A 13,023-nucleotide genomic window follows, 5' to 3' on the forward strand; every position below is an offset into this window, starting at 1 on the left:
GGGGAAACCCACCCTCTGCCAGTCCCTAGCCGGATTTGTGGAGAACAGAGAAGGTTCTCGGTTGCAGAGGTTGCGGCAGCCTGAGGCCCACAGAAGGGGGGTGGGGGTTCGGTCAGAACTGGACAGGGGGGAGGGGCGCAGAATGGAGGCGCCGTCCCGCCCCCGCAGGTGGAGCGCGCAGGCGCACTCCCTGCGTGTTCCCTTTCGCCTCGGCGCCTCCATCCCTGATCCTTTGCCGCAGCGTCAGTGCCTACGCCTCTCTTCCTCCAGGTTCTCTTCCTCCTCCGCCTCCTTTGCTCCCTCTGCCTCCGCCGACGCGGCGCCGGGAGCCCGCGCAGAGCCCCGGGCCACACGGTGCCATGCTTCCCCGGCGGCGGCGCTGAAGGATGGCAACGCCCGTCCCTCCGCCCTCCCCGCGGCACCTGCGGCTGCTGCGGCTGCTGCTCTCCGGCCTCATCCTCGGCGCGGCCCTGCGCGGTGCCGCCGCCGGCCGCCCGGGTGAGCGAGAGCGCTGGGCGCAGGCCGCGGGGCGCCCAGGGCGGGGTTCGGGCCGCGCGGCGCCGCCGTCACTCTCTCCCGGGCCCGCAGGCCCCGCAGGCCTGGTTCGCCTCCCGCGGGCTGCGGTAAACATCCATCGGGCCGCCGAAGGCCTCCGCTAGATGGGGCTTCTCCCGGGCTCCTGGCGGCGAACCCCGAGTTCAGGCGCTTCTCTTTGTCTCAGTCCGTGAGACCATCTGTGTCCGTGTCTCTGGAGGGCTCTCTGCGGGGACCCGCGCCAGCAGTCCGTCCTGCTTGCGTTTCTATTGTGAGGGGCTGGCCCTGCGTGCCTGGCTACCTACCCGTGTCTGTCCTGGGGTTGGGGTCGCAGTGCTGATATGCGTATCCCCATACCCCCAGAGGTGTTGGTCACATGCCTTGCTTGGTTGCCACGGCAGGGTCTGAAGGTTCCTGGGGTACTTGACAGCGTGTCCCAGGCTTAGGGTCTTGTTCTGGCTTCCGTGGGGGCAGGAGGTGCTTCCTGTCTCAAGCTTCCTCCCATGCCCTCTTCCCTGGAGGATCCGGCCATCCTGTCTTCTGTGCTAGGGGCTGAGGGGCACCTCCCAGGGTAGACTTGGGCAGAGAGCATGAGCCTGGGTCCTCAGAGACCTGCTCTTTTTCCCAGATGGGCACCGAGGTTCCAGGCAGTGAAGGTCTGCGGGGATCCGGGGATCCCAGGGGGCTGAGCTGGGACACTGCCCATACATTTACTCAGTTCTCCTGGCAGCTCCACAGGGAGGTACTGTTCTTAGCTTGTTTTACAGACAAGGAAATTGAGGCACAGAGAAGTTAAGTGACTGGTATGTGGTGCTACTGGGATGCTGACCTGGGCAGTGTGGTTCTGTATGTGTGGCCAGAGCAGAGCAGGCTTCCTCCTGGGCATAGCACCCCTGGATGGGAGGCTGGCATGACCAGGAGAGGTGCCCAAGGAAGCCTGAGGGCCGGAGCCTGGCTTGCCAGGGACAGCAGAGGCCGCCCACTGAGAGCCTGGCTCCAGGGCCTGCAGGGTGGGGCCTCCTGAGGAAATGGACTGTAGCCGCAGTGCTCAGCCCCTGGGGCATGCAGGTGCCAGGTCAGGTGTTCAATGGCTTTATGATCACCCAGATGTGGGCTGGGGTGCCAGCCACTCTTCAGCTGCCACTGTTCCTGGAACCTCCTCCTGCACCCTGAGGCTGGAGTGGGGACTTTCCCAGGACTAAACAGGCAGCAGCCACATCCTCCTGGGCTGGGGGTGGCGCAGGAGAGGGGGGAGTGTAGGGAGGCCCCTGCCACCCAGACGCTGGAGCCAGCTTTGGACCTCAGGCCCCCACCCGTGATCTGGGTGCATTCTGGGTTCTCAGCACCAGGGGCAGGGAATACCTGGCTCCCCAGGCACCCAGCTAGTGGGTGGGGTCCAGACAGACCTGCTGGCACAGGCTTAATGTTTAACTAGCCCAAGCCCCAGGCCCAGCTCACTGATACTGGCACCTGCTGACCCAGGATGGGCGCGTCTGCCCACCTGCCACAGGGGCTGCTGGTACTTCCTGTAGGGGATGCCTACAGCAAGGATGCTGTGTCAGGTTACCACGGAAACCAAGCCAGGCCAGTCAAGGTCTGGAGAAGGGCAGAGCTGGGCACTCTCAGATCCTCCATGTCACCCTGGGCCCCAGTGGCCCTTTTGCAGTGTGTGTGGGGGGCTGGGCTGACAGGAAGGGTCCTGGTCCTCCAGAGACACCCCTAACACAGCCTCCGCAAGTAGAATTGACCAGCCTGCTGGGTACCCTCCGGATCTGCTGCCCACTAACTGGGACCAGTGTCCTAGGCCTCTAGATATTCCTTAGCTTTGAGGTAATTCACCTTCTGCAGCTGAGGGGAAACTGAGGCAGGGAGGGCCACTGCCCTCCACCCCCAGCATCAGGATAGGAGCCATTGGCTGTGTGTATAGGACATCACAGTCTGGGCCCCAAATTAAGAACTGGGCCTCGCCAGAGTCCCAGGTGCTCCCCAGGCCCTGGCCATGGTGGTTGCCAGAGTGACCCCAGCTTGGTTTCTGTATCCAAAGCAAGTGAAACAGGCCAGTTCCATCCCAAATCTCCCCAGCCCCAGCAGCCCCTCTGTGTCCTGGGTGACAAGCCAGAGGTTAGACCTGGGGGGAGAGACTTCCAGGCTGGGCCCTTGCTCTGTCATGTCTTCCAGCTCTGCTCTCTAGGGTGGTAGGACGGCATGTCGGGTTTTGGAAGGACAGCCATGATGTGTGTGGGTGGGGGGGGGTAGCCAGCATTCTTTGCTGCCCCTGAGCCAGAGAGAGAAACCTGAGCCCCACCCTCCGGGGCTCCCAGTCTGGACAGAGGCTTCTTTGGGGCATGCTAAGACCAGGGGCTGCACTTGGGGGGCTGCACTTGGAGGGCTGCACGGCCCTGCCCAAGAGAGCTCAGTGCTGCCGCACAGTGAGTGTCAGTTTCCGTGCAGAGGGCTGGCCCAGGCTTGGAGAGTGGACTCTTGGGAGTGGGTGGGGCAGGGGCGTTCCGATAAATCTTGGGACTGTTTGTCTTCCTGGTCCTGATTCCTGGCGGTTGGGAGGAAGGGCCTGCCCAGAACAATGGCTAGAGCCAGGCCTGGCCAGCTCTGGCGGGGAGGGGCCGGGTGGCTGCGACAGTACTGCCTCTGTGCAGGGTTGTGACCTCGCTCTGCCTCTGCTTCCTTCCCAGATGTGGCCGCCTGTCCTGGAAGCCTGGACTGTGCCTTGAAGAGACGGGCACGGTGCCCCCCAGGTGCACATGTCTGTGGGCCCTGCCTTCAGCCCTTCCAGGAGGACCACCAAGGGCTCTGTGTGCCCAGGATGCGCCAGCCTCCGGGTACATACGAGAGAGCAGGATAGCCTTCCTCTCTTCCTTACCCTGATACATTTGACTCCCAGCCTCAGCTCCCAGGTCCTCTGAGCTCTGCGGGATGCCAGGGAAGTTTATGTCACGCTCCAGGTGGCCTGGTGATCCTTTCCAGATGGTACTGGCCCAGAGCCTGGTGGTGGGCTGAGGCCCAGGGCAAAGGATGTCGGGAATGAAATGCTGGGGTGATCCTGGAAGAGGCAGGGTCAGAGTTCCCCAGGCCTGGGTCCCCAGAAGGTCTGCCCCAAACCCCTCAGGCACCCACTTCCCCACCCCCTGGGCTGCCCTTGCTCTTTGCCCAGCATGCCCTCTCTCCATTTCTCACTCGTCCACTCCATGTGCACCTGGGGTGCCCCTCCCGCTGACCAGAGCCCAGATGCTGAGTGACTTTAAGTGTGATGGCTGGAACATTTCGGAGGGCTGTGGGGCTGCTGTGAGTCTGGTCCAGTGGGCGGGGCTTCCTGGAGGGCCATGTTCCTGGCAGTGAATGGGGTGGGCACAGAGAAGTGCAGGCCGGCTGCAGAGGCAGCGCTTAGCTCTTTCCGTGCTGTGTGCAGGTGTCTTCTTGGAGCCTGGCTGGCCTGTGGAGCTCACTGCAGGGACAAGGGGGGACCCAGCCACTAGCTCTACCCGGACAACTGCCCGCCCTCCTCATGACCTGGTAGAGGTGGTGGGGGGACAGAATGGGGCTTCTCCCCACTGCCCCTCTTGACAGAGAAGGTGATGGGGTGAGGTGATGTGTTGTCCCAATGCTCTGCCCACCCTTTTGTTGGTAACAGTAGGGTAAGGGGCACCCTTGACCTTCTCCTGGCCTTTGAATGTGCTCCTAGCGTCACCCCCCCTTTTTCTGGGAATGCTGCTGCTCACACTGAGGTCCCTCATTTGTCACCATGGCAACCCAGGATGGCCAGGGGCTGCAGGCTGGTACCCCCGTCCTCAGGCCACAAGTGCCTGGGAGGAGCCTGGACGGAGGAGTGAGGCCCAGGGACTGGCTCCAGGGTGGGTCTCTCTGTCTCTGGAGGCCACCTGCAGCTGGTGTTGCCAGGGAGGGGCTGGGGGGGGCACTCCACCTTATGGCCCCTCATCGTCCACAGGGCACGGCCCACCCCAGCCCAGACTGGAAGATGAGATTGACTTCCTGGCCCAGGAGCTAGCCGGGCAGGAGGCAGGGCGCTGGGGGCTCACGGCCCTGCCCCAGCCTGAGGCGCCCCATCGGCTCCTGGAGCCTGGTGAGACCCGGCCCTGCCTGACCTGTCTCCCCACCTCCCTGACCCCCGCCTGGTCCTGCTCTTATAACTTGCCTTCTTTCTGCAGCAGCCACCCTGGGGCTCTCAGAGCGAGGCCAGGGCCCGGACCTGGGCTTCCACTCCACTCAGGGAGTCCCTGCGCCCACGCCCCGCACCACCTTGGGCTCCCTGGTGTCGTCTGGGCCCGTGCACATGTCCCCCCTGAAGGCCCAGGGCGGGCGCAGTGACGGCCTCGGCCTCGGTAGGTCTGAGCCAGCGGGGCGGTAGGGTCCTGCCTGGAAGGCCGCCCTCACCACGCCCCTCCCCCGCAGTGTTCATCGTGGCATGCTCCGTGGCTGGCGTGGCCGCCCTCGCTGTGGCCGCTCTCTGCTGGTACAGGTGAGCGTGGGGCCGGCAGGAGGGCGGGCGGTCGGGCCGTGGCCACCACGCGGGTCTCAGGCTCTGCTCCTGCAGGCTGCAGCGAGACATCCGCCTGACCCAGAAGGCCGACTACGCAGCCCCGCAGGCGCAGGGCTCCCCAGCAACTCCCGGGATCTCGGTGCGTGGCCCCGCCCCTGCCCGGCGCACCCTCCGTAGTGCTGTCCCCCACCACGCTTTGACCCTCCCTCCCGCTCCCCCAGCAGCCCGGGGACCAGCGGCTGGCGCACAGCGCCGAGATGTACCACTACCAGCACCAGAGACAGCAGATGCGGTGCCTGGAGCGGTGAGCTGCCCCACCGGACGGCCCACCCACTCGGGCTCCTTTGCCCCCACCTCAGGCCCTTTCACCCCCACTCCTGGGCCCCGCCGAAGCCATTCTGGCTCGGGCGGAAGTGTGCTGAGCGCCCACTTCTAGTCTGGACTCCTGGCACCTGAAAGGTGTAGGAGGATCCAGCGATCCTGCCCCCCCCGCCCCCCCCCAGGCATAAAGAGCCGCCCAAGGAGCTGGACTCAGCCTCCTCGGATGAAGAGAACGAAGATGGCGACTTCACGGTGTACGAGTGCCCGGGCCTGGCCCCGGTGAGTGCCATGGGGGGCGGGGCTTACCAGGTCCTGGGGGATTTCTCCCCAGGTGGGTGCCCGGCCCCCACCTGGCCGCCCTGCTGCCTGTCCCTCCGCTTGGGCTTGCCTAACGCCTGCCTTCACAGACCGGAGAGATGGAGGTGCGGAACCCGCTGTTCGACCATTCCTCGCTGTCGGCGCCTCTGCCACCCCCACCGCAGTGACCCAAAGGCCGGTGCCCTTCTTGATCCTGCGGCCCCGGGTGGGAGGGCAGGTACTGGCTTTTCCCAATAAAGACACCATGTTCTGACACTGGGCTGTGCTTGTGGCTGGGCCCTGGACGCCAGCCAGGAAGCTGGGAACCCCTTTGTGGTGGACAGGGGACTTTCTGTTTCTCCTTGAACCTGTGCTCTTGAGTCTTGACTCCCAAAGGAGGGTATGGGGGAGAATCCTAGAGACCAGGCATGAAGGGGGATGCTGGAGAAAAGCCAATTAAAGTATATTTCAAACCTGGGCCCTGGTGTGCTGGAGACTGGCCCACGAGCCCTGTTTTTGGACACGAGTGGGGGCCTGAGGCTTCCAACCACAACCCCAGAGAGAGGGGGGCACCTCTGCCCTGTTTGGAGAAACCGCCCCTGCCTGCTGGGCAAGGGAGGCTTTAGTCTCCTGCAGATAGAGCGGACCACCCTCCACCCTCCTCCAGGCCTCACCCCTACCCACACTGCCCCAAGTGGGGTAGAGGAGGGGTACAGTGCAGGGCCAGGCTGGTCTGGAGTTGATGCCACCCCCTGGAAGACTCATCCCATATGTGATAAAAGGGTGGGGTGCCCACGGACACCTGGCATTGGGCAATGCCTCTGTTCCTTCCTGTTATCCACTTGGGCCAGAAGGCAGGGAGAAACAGCTTGCAGGCCGTGGGCGTGGCTGTTCCAGGGACCAGACAGGCCCCTGGGCCCCTGCGCCCCTACAGCATACATGGGGTGGGCTGCCAGGCAGAGGGACCTGATGGACACAGGCAGGCACACCAGGGTGGGCTGGGGCAAGAGAGGTGGTGGGGACACCAAGTGTCAGGAGCAGGGTCTTGGCCCACCCCAACCCCTCCCCACTGAGGAGCAAGAGGGTTAGAGAAGGTGACCTTCAGCCAGAAGCCAGGTATGGGGGGTCATACTTCGTGGTCAAAGGTGCTGAGACAGCCTGGGAAAAGAGTTTCTGGGGGTGAGGGGTCAGACCCATGTACCCTACCAAGGCTGGGGACGGGGAAGCACTGGGTTCAGAAGCCCCTCAGTGGTTCCTGAGGGTGGGATTCCAGAGAATGCTGGATCTCTGGCTCTCAGATGATGGGGCAGCCCTGAATGGGACAGTTACCTGAGGAGAGACAGGGCGAGGCTGAGCTGGGCTGGGCATCAGGGTTGGCCCTTGCTTGCATCTAATGACTTGTCCTAAAGCAGCACATTTCTGGGGCCAGAGCCCACCCAGGCTGGAAAGTCACTCCTCCTGCCTGCCTGGACTCCTGCTCTGTTGCCTTGGGCTGGCCGTCTGCTGGGAGCCTGTCTCCCTTTGTACACAGGTGCATGAGGTGGAAGGTGGAAGGTGGGAAGGGGTGGGTGCAGGCAGCTGGGAACCTGTGTGAGATGAGGGCAGGCTGATGAGGGTCACATACCCAGTGTTATTTCATCCGAGCCATTTGGAGACAGCCACGGAGAAAACAGGTGCAGAGACACTAAGTCCTCGCTCGTGGGCAAAGGTGGCCTGGCACCCCACTGGGTCTGGTCCAGGCCAGTCTACCTCGCTTGACTCTGAAGACCCAGGGCCAGGAGGTTCCCCTAGAGCTCTGGGCTCAGTCCCTGGGATCCTGACAATTGCCTTTCCAACCTCCTGCTGGCCTGACTGGGGCAGAAAGTGATCACCGGTGTACCCTCTTTTCTAACTTCTCGGGAGTCCCTAACCTGTCCCTGGATGCCCTGTTTCCATTCCCCAGGGCCCCAGTGAAAAGGGTCCCCCTTCCAGTGGCAGCTGCAGTGAGAGGGGAGCCAGCAGGCATGGGTCAAGGAAGGGAGGGCAGGAGACTGGGATCATCTGGGGAGTGGGGCCTCCCTTAGCTCACTTGCCTGGCATAGTGCCCTGAGCAGCTCAGCACCCTGCTGCCCGCCTGGCTTTCATGGTTTCTGTTGGCCCCAAGCTTGCACAGACAGAGCCAGCCCCTGCTTTTGTCCGAATTCCTACAACCCTCTTTCTCTAAGCCTCTTTCTCTAAGTGTGGGTCTTAGGGCCCAGGGAGGCCCTGGTTTCATAGGGTCTCTGGAGACCCCAATCCTGGGCAAGTTGATCCTGAGTCTCCCAGGTGTACAGCACAGAGGAGTGGGTCTTGGGTCTCAGTGCACAACAGAAGGGGTGAGTCAAATGTGGGAATGGTGCGTAGGTCCCTGGAGGAGCCGCCAGCAGATCCTGGAGCACCTCCCGGACCAGACGTGGGTGTGCCCCCAGCCTGGGCAGGGAGGGAAAGGAGTAGGAGAGAGGAGCTAGCCGGCTGCAGGCGTACCTGTGCCCTTGAGGCAGTCCAACTCACCGCCCCTCCTACTGCCTGCTTCAACTAGTTCCCAACACTACCCTACTACTGCCTCCTCGACTGCGCCCCAACCTGGGGGCCTCCTGGCCACCTGCCAGCTTCTGTGCACCCATCTTCCCAAAGGGATACCCTGAACTACTATCCCCACCCTCTCGTTGAGAATAAATTGCGCTCTGGCTCCCTCTGCTGCCTTCACTCCCTGGCAGCCAGATGGCTCTGGAGCACCACCATCAGGCGGACTTTGGGTCTCGTGTCTGGGCTCTGCCCTGCTTAGGCCAACCGTTGGAGTGGGCAGGTGGGCAGTTAGGCTCTGGCTCTCTCTCCCTGAGGCGCCCCTTGGTCGGGGGCTCGGTGGCCTCCTGCCTGCGGCCCAAGGTGCTGTCATCTGCAGGGGCCAGTGGTCGGGAGGCTAGCCACCTGCCCTTTGGCCCGGCACAGCCCCTGGTTTTGGTTTTAATTGGTGCCCATTGGGAGGCTGGCCTGGAGCAGGCCCAAGGGCTCAGCTACGGGAGTGACAGCGTGTTCCTGATTCTGAGATGCTCAGGGGCTGTGGAGCTGGACTTGGGTGCCCGCCTGCGTCCCACTGAGTCACAAGGCCTGGGAGGAGATGGCAGGATGAGGCCCCTGACTTTTCCTTTGACTCACGGTCTCTCACCTTCTTTCCTCCAAGAGCCTCTCATTCTGACCCATTTCTGGGCCAACCTCAGAGCTCCATTTCCCAGCCAGCAGGTTCTCACAACTGGGGCCCTGTGGCTGCCAACACGAGCTGGTGGGCTGTGCTGGGGGAGTCACCGAGCGAGGGCGGAGGTGGGGAGACTCCTTCGAATCCACCCAGGAAGGGAGCAGGCAGTGGGTGTGGGTGAGGCCTCTGGCAGGGGCCCAGGCCAGCCTGGCAGTGCAAACAGGAAGAGCAGAGGTGCTGGCGGCCAGAAGCCAGGTCGCTAACAGGCTGCAGCAGGATCAGCTCCTTCCTGCGTCCCCCACCGTCTGCTGGGGGTCTGCCATAGGGACAGCGAGGAGGAGGTGGGCTGAAGCGAGGCCCGAAGCAGGCTGTGGCTTCTCTGGGACCCTCTCTGCCAGGAAAGAGATACCAGGGCGGGACCAAAGACCCAGTGCCACTGTGCTCATCTCCCCAAACATTGGGGTGGCTGGAAGGGTTGGGGGCTGGTGACAGTCACCCACTCTTGTCAGGCCCTGATGATGGCCAGTGGGATCCAGGCCTGGCTGTTGCTTCCACACCTTGGGTCTGCCAGATGGTTTCCAACAGATCCCACAGCCCGCCCTCCCCTCCTTCGGTATTGCACAAGTCCCCACCACAGCTCGGAGGTTTTGCAGGGGGTGGGGAGCCTCAGAGGGGCCAAACTGCCCCCTCTCCTGGACTTGCCTCTGTGTCCCCCATGCGCCTGCTGCCAGCTCCCTGGTTCCCACCCTGATGGCAATCTGGTCCCCACTGGGGGGCAGGAGCCGGAGGAGGCCAGCATCCCTGAGTGGAGCAGGGTAGGGATGGCAGGGCACAGGGAGACCCACAGCATGGTATAGGTGGCAGACCTGGCTAACGGTTTCTGGTTGCTGTTCCTGTTATGACATCTGGCCCATAGCCTCCGAGAACCTGACCGACCTGAGGCCTCCCTGATGCTGAGCAGGAAGGCTGGGATTTGCCCTGCCATATCCAGGATCAAGCAAGAGTCTGGCTGGGGAGAAGGAAGCGAACGAAGCACCACCTTGGCTGAGAGTGGGGTGCAGGCCGGAGATAAGGGAAGTGCTAGCTGGCCACATCTCCAACTCAGCGAAACCAGATCAAAAGGGGAAGGAACTGGACCTCTAGGCCCTGGCCTGCAGGTTGGCCGGAGGGTGGGGGAGGAGAGGGACTCTGGACTTTAGCCTTCCTTTTCCTGGAGCGGGCGCCAGCCCCCTGCCCGCCCGCGTCAGGGACACAACGACTCCTTCCCTTTCCAGCTTGGAAAGCCCCCTCCCTGCCCTCATCCTGGGCTGTGGGGCCTGGAGGAAGAGACCTGGAGCCCCCAAGGGCATCCCTCCCACCTCACGGTCCTCCCCATCAGCAGCTCTTCCCAGCCTGGCCAGGACCCTGGGTCTACCCCCAGCCTGGGACTTGTATGGCCATGTGGCCTGGGACAGGGAAAGAAGGCCCTGCAGCTGCTCGCTGGGGACATGTGCCGGAGCCTTGTGTGGACAGACGCTCCTAGGACCCCGGGAATCTGGGTTCTGGGACATGGTGTCCTAGAGGGGCAGAGGTAGGGTGGGGTGGGGTGGCCCAGTTAGAAGCAATGGGAGAAAGCTCAGCCTCCTGGCAAAGAGCTGAGCACAGCACATCTGCAGCACCAAGGGCTGGGAGCCGATGGAGGAGGTGACAGGCAAGCGGACAGGCGGTGAGCAGGGGAAGTGGGTGATGCCACAGGGGGAGGGGGTGGCACTGGCCTGCAGCTCAGTGTGGTACGGCATCCAAGGGAAGCATGTTTACTTTCCAGGGCCCTAGGTCTGGGTCCTCGATGTCCGGGAGCTCTCTGGGGAGGGGCTGCCTCCAGCCAGGCCCTTTCCCTGAGGCCCAGCAGGCACTCCCCCACCCCCACCCTGTCTCCTGTGCCTGCCCAGAGGCCAGCAGGGGTAGGGGGCATGGAAGTGGACCCAGCCTGGCGCCCCTCCTGTAATTCCCTCCCCCAGCAGCCAAAGGACTAGAGGGAGGCGGAGCGAGGGTGGTGGTACATGCCAAAGGCCTCGGGGGGGGGGGGGGGGGGGGGGGGTAGGGGCGGGGCGGCAGCGGAAGGTACCCCCGGTTTCCCTCATCGTGGGCAGATAAAAGGACTGTGCCTCCAGGTGGGGCCGGGTGCAACGTGCAACTGTGATTTCAGGGCACCTCTGCCTCGTGGCTGCCGTGATTTGAAAGCGTGGGGCTTCTTGGGTGACTGATTCTGGGAGCTGTAGATGAATAATGCCGGTGAGTGTCTGAAATTCAGGGTGGCTCAGGCTGGGAGGATGGGCTGTGGGTGAGCCCTGGGGAGACAGCCTCTCTTCCTGTGTCCTGCATAGGGCGTGTCTCCATCCAGAAGCTTCAAGCCCTGGGGGGCCTGGCCGGGGTGGTCCTGCTCACAGTCCTCTGGCTGCTGTGGCTACTCCGCTGGGCCCCTGGGGCAGTCCCGGCACCCCAGCCCACACTCACCATCCTCATCTGGCACTGGCCCTTTGCCAACCGGCCCCCAGAGCTGCCCAGCAACACCTGCAGCAGCTACGGTGTGACCCACTGCCACCTGAGCACCAACCGCAGCCTGCTGGCCAGCGCGGATGCCGTGGTTTTCCACCATCGTGAGCTGCAGGCCCGGGGGGCCCGCCTGCCCCTGGCCGAGCGGCCACATGGGCAGCCCTGGGTGTGGGCCTCCATGGAGTCGCCCAGCCACACTCGCGGCCTTGGCCGTCTCCAGGGTATCTTCAACTGGGTGCTCAGCTACCGCCGTGACTCAGACATCTTCGTACCCTACGGCCGCCTGGAGCCCCGCGAGGGGCCCGCACCACCGCTACCAGCCAAGAACGGAGTGGCTGCCTGGGTGGTCAGCAACTTCCAGACGCGGCAGCGGCGCGTGCAGCTGTACCAGCAGCTGGCGCCTCACCTGCCGGTGGACGTGTTTGGCCGGGCCAACAGGCGGCCACTGTGCAGCACCTGCCTGCTGCCCACTGTGGCCCGCTACCTCTTCTACCTGGCCTTTGAGAACTCTCAGCACCCAGATTATATCACTGAGAAGTTCTGGCGCAATGCACTGGCCGCTGGCGCCGTGCCGGTGGTGCTGGGGCCCCCCAGGGCCACCTACGAGGCCTTCGCACCGCCTGACGCCTTTGTGCATGTGGACGACTTCGGCTCGGCCCGAGAGCTGGCTGCCTTCCTCACTGGCATGAACGAGAGTCAGTATCGGCGCTACCTCGCCTGGCGACACCGGCTCCGCGTGCGACTATTAGGTGACTGGCGGGAGCGCTTCTGTGCCATCTGTGCCCGCTACCCTCATCTCCCCCGGGACCAGGTCTATCAGGACCTCCAAGGCTGGTTCCAGGCCTGAACTCTGCGGGCAGAGGAGGCAAGGCCACCTGGGAGCAGGCAGTGTGGGTGGATAGCTGGGTGTTGAAATCAAACCACCAGGCATCCGGCCCCCCAGGAAACCATCATGCTAATGTGGAGGCTGGGGTGGGAGGCCAGTGAGCAAGGATGCAGGAGGAGTGGGCAGGTCTGGGCAAGCTGCCTAGAGGAAGAGGCTGGTGGGCATTGGAGCAGGCATTCGGGGGCAGAAGTGAGAGCAGGGAGGGAGTTAGTGGAGGTGCATGTTGCTGAGGCCCATTGAAGACCAGAGGCTGCTAAGGCCCTCCCTCCCCACCAAGATCAAATCTTGGGTGGGTCAAGGCTGAACCCTTGACATAGCCATGTGATGATGTGGGGCTGAGACAGGTTGGAGGCAGGGCCCTTGGGGCTGAAGACATGTCACCCTGTGGTTTGTGGGGATGAAACCTGGATCCCCTGAACCTCCTCTGTACCCAAGGTCCCCAGGATGTGCAGGCACGTCGTGTGCCCCGCTCACAATTCTGGAGTCCCAGTGTGTGGACCTGTGTAGGGTGGGGCACTGGGTGGAGCCAGCCAGGTGGTTCTGGGCTTTTTGCAGCCTGCAGTCCACTCGGGGAGGGGCCATTAATCAATAAAAAAACAAAGGACAAGAGTGGCATGTGTCAAGTCTGCTAGGCACAGGGCTTCACATATCCGTTCCCCCTTTCTCTCCCCCGCCCACTGCCATTTCATTCTCCTGCCTTCCTGGCAACACTGGCCTCCTTGTCCTGAT

General features: G+C 63.4%; 2 protein-coding genes across 8 annotated transcripts; both read left to right on the forward strand.

Annotated features, from left to right (window-relative positions):
• Nucleotides 1–32: 32 nt before the first annotated feature.
• Nucleotides 33–5,939, forward strand: NPDC1 (neural proliferation, differentiation and control 1). Of its 5 annotated transcripts, none has more exons than XM_074331410.1 (9): nt 33–498; nt 3,225–3,371; nt 4,496–4,630; nt 4,716–4,889; nt 4,960–5,026; nt 5,102–5,186; nt 5,272–5,351; nt 5,551–5,647; nt 5,776–5,939. In XM_074331410.1, exons 1-9 carry the CDS (start codon nt 387–389, stop codon nt 5,851–5,853), a joined length of 975 nt encoding a protein of 324 aa, XP_074187511.1. In that variant the 5' UTR covers nt 33–386; the 3' UTR covers nt 5,854–5,939. The 5 variants fall into 5 exon arrangements, with proteins under 5 accessions (XP_074187511.1, XP_074187512.1, XP_074187513.1 ...); XM_074331411.2 differs by having other exon boundaries at nt 183–498; nt 4,719–4,889; nt 5,269–5,351; XM_074331412.2 differs by having other exon boundaries at nt 184–498; nt 4,719–4,889.
• Nucleotides 5,940–7,223: 1,284 nt separating this feature from the next.
• FUT7 (fucosyltransferase 7) lies at nt 7,224–12,903 on the forward strand. Of its 3 annotated transcripts, none has more exons than XM_019756676.3 (3): nt 7,224–10,581; nt 11,062–11,147; nt 11,240–12,903. In XM_019756676.3, the coding sequence occupies exons 2-3, from the start codon at nt 11,135–11,137 to the stop codon at nt 12,253–12,255; spliced, it is 1,029 nt and encodes a 342-aa protein (XP_019612235.3). In that variant the 5' UTR covers nt 7,224–10,581; nt 11,062–11,134; the 3' UTR covers nt 12,256–12,903. The 3 variants fall into 3 exon arrangements, with proteins under 3 accessions (XP_019612235.3, XP_074187509.2, XP_088649720.1); XM_074331408.2 differs by lacking the exon at nt 7,224–10,581 and adding an exon at nt 10,595–10,856; XM_088793594.1 differs by lacking the exon at nt 7,224–10,581 and having other exon boundaries at nt 10,956–11,147.
• Nucleotides 12,904–13,023: the final 120 nt, after the last annotated feature.

Source organism: Rhinolophus sinicus, chromosome 16, assembly GCF_057876585.1.
Source record: "Rhinolophus sinicus isolate RSI-liver-muscle chromosome 16, RSI-T2T, whole genome shotgun sequence".
Taxonomy (NCBI): domain Eukaryota; kingdom Metazoa; phylum Chordata; class Mammalia; order Chiroptera; family Rhinolophidae; genus Rhinolophus; species Rhinolophus sinicus.

Bases quoted from the DNA above. Each gene is read 5' to 3' on its own strand.
- NPDC1 (XM_074331409.1), top strand. From the start codon at position 387: ATGGCAACGCCCGTCCCTCCGCCCTCCCCGCGGCACCTGCGGCTGCTG. The intron at 4,631-4,715 runs GTGAGACCCGGC...TTCTTTCTGCAG, and splicing joins CCATCGGCTCCTGGAGCCTG to CAGCCACCCTGGGGCTCTCA. The intron at 5,352-5,550 runs GTGAGCTGCCCC...GCCCCCCCCCAG, and splicing joins CAGATGCGGTGCCTGGAGCG to GCATAAAGAGCCGCCCAAGG.